Source organism: Cervus canadensis, chromosome 2 (genome assembly GCF_019320065.1).
Source record: "Cervus canadensis isolate Bull #8, Minnesota chromosome 2, ASM1932006v1, whole genome shotgun sequence".
NCBI classification, from domain to species: domain Eukaryota; kingdom Metazoa; phylum Chordata; class Mammalia; order Artiodactyla; family Cervidae; genus Cervus; species Cervus canadensis.
Window position 1 is genome coordinate 20,917,105 of NC_057387.1, and position 2,330 is coordinate 20,919,434.

Genomic DNA, 2,330 nt, shown 5'->3' on the forward strand with positions numbered 1-2,330 from the left:
TCACTATAAAAAGGGGCTTCCTGCTTTTGCATTTCAGTCCCCTATGATGAAAAGGACATCTTTTTTTTTTCTTCATCCAGATTTATTGCCTTTCTGATCATTATGATTTTCATGTAAGTAAGTTGCCAAAATACATTAGCTCTGATTTTATACAGACTCTAAAAGTTAGGATACAAAAAGCATATAAACATCTACCAATACCAAAATGTTTATGACCTTATAATTGTATGGAGTAAGAAAAGGGCACAGATAAGGAATACAAATAAATTAAAATCTAAAGACTAACACTTCCTTTGATTATTTGTTAAAATCCACTGACAAAGCAAAAGGAATGTTAAGCCTTTATAAACGATTGTGAACACAAAGTGACTGTTTTCTTCCATTTCCTGCCCATCTCCTTAGCTCAACAAGCACTGGAAACAGCCAGCTTCTTCAGAGGGTCCATGAACACCTGCAGGCTAACGTCATCAGTGAGGATGGGCGCTCCCATTTCCTGTCCCCCAGCATACAGGTTATTGTGTGTCTGAGACGGTGTCACTTTGGACAAAAGAAATCGAGACTGGTTTCCCCTGTGCTCCGTGTGGAGGTACCGCGGCACCGGGAACCGCGCCTGCAGGATCTCCTGTGGGTCCTCCAGGGGCGCCTGCAGGAGGTGCTGGAAGTTTTCGTACTCGGGTATGTCCTGGTAGCCTGCTTTCCGCCACTGGGCTATAGTCTCACTAAGATAAATGACAATTTGGAAGAAAGTATCCATGAGCAGAATTCTGTCAGCAAGAATTCTGACAGAATTCTCAGCAGAATTCTGACAGCTGCTGCTGTCCAGGAGCACAGGCTCTGGGGGCCGGTGGAAGGAGTAGGAATACAGAATGGGCTGGATCATGATGAGGGGCTGGGTGAGATCCTGCCGGGCAATGTGGTGCCGATAATACGACGGCTCGTCAGGGCTGTTGTTGAAGACTTGAAGGAGTGGAGACCTTCTAAGATGGAACATGAACTGAGGGTATAGAGAGAAGGAATCTGATAACCTAAATGACACGGGGTCTTCTTCATTATACTGTCCAAACTTCTGACACAGCAGGATGAGCTGTCGGTCCAGCCACTGGAGCACATCCGGCCCCTCCTCCGACTCGGCTGGGAACACCCCCAGCCGCGCCATCAGCATCGCAGCCGCCTCCTGGTCAAGCGCCGCTTTGACGTGCTTCAGCTGTCTTTGCACATCTGCCCAGTTGCGGGCAACGGCGGTCACACGGATGCACCGCTGGGTGCGGGAGTCTGGCAGTGCATGAAGAACTGGCCTCCTTGCGGGATCCGGGCGCTGTTCTGGGTGACTGCTTCAAAGTAGATGTGTAACATCGTTGTGGGATCCAGGCCACAGATTTTCCACTGACCCACGCCACCGACACCACGCTCTTTTTCTGACACACACGGTCCTTTCACATTCAGAGACACACAGCATCCAATGGCTTCCGCAACCTTCAGTTCCTTTGAGGTCTTTACTTCCAAAGTAGCACCAAATGCCATTTGGTGTTAGTTCTAGAAGGTCTTTTAAGTCTTCACAGAATTGTTCAGCTTTGGCATTAGTGGTTGGGACATAGACTAGGATTACTGTGATATTGAATGGTTTACCTTGAAAATGAACAGAGATCATTCTGTTATTTTGGAGATTGCACCAAGTACTGCATTTCAGACTCTTTTGTTCACTATGAGGGCTACTCCATTTCTTCTAAGGGATCCTTGCCCACAGTAGTAGATATAATGGTCATCTGAGTTAAATTCACCCATTCCAGTCCATTTTAGTTCACTGATTCCTAAAATGTCGATGTTCACTCTTGCCATCTCCTGTTTGACCACTTCCAATTTATCTTGATTCATAGACCTAACTTTCCAGGTTCCTATGCAATATTGTACTTTACAGCATAAGACTTAACTTCCAACACCAGTCACATCCACAACCAAGCATTATTTTCACTTTGGCTCAGTCTCTTCATTCTTTATGTAGTTATTTCTCCACTGATCTCCAGTAGCCTACTGGGCACCTACTGACCTGGGGCAGTTCATCTTTCAGTGTCATATCTTTTTGCCTTTTCATTACTGTTCATGGGGTTCTCAAGGCAACAATACTAAAGTGGTTTGCCTTTCTGTTCTCCAGGGGACCACATTTTGTCATAACTCTCCACCATGACCAGTCCGTCTTGGGTGGCCCTACACGGCATGGCTCATAGTTTCATTGAGTCAGACAAGGCTGTGGTCCTTGTGAGCAGTTTGGTTAGTTTTCTGTGGTTGTGGTTTTCAGTCTGTCTGCCCTCTGATGGAGAAGGATAAGAGGCTTC

At 46.2% G+C, this 2,330-nt stretch overlaps 1 protein-coding gene across 1 annotated transcript; it reads right to left on the minus strand.

Annotated features, from left to right (window-relative positions):
• Positions 1-403: 403 nt before the first annotated feature.
• Positions 404-1,521, minus strand: LOC122427409 (protein transport protein Sec23B-like). The gene is given in 2 exon segments (XM_043446865.1): positions 404-1,272; positions 1,275-1,521. Coding segments are annotated over 2 exon segments (1,116 nt in total).
• Positions 1,522-2,330: the final 809 nt, after the last annotated feature.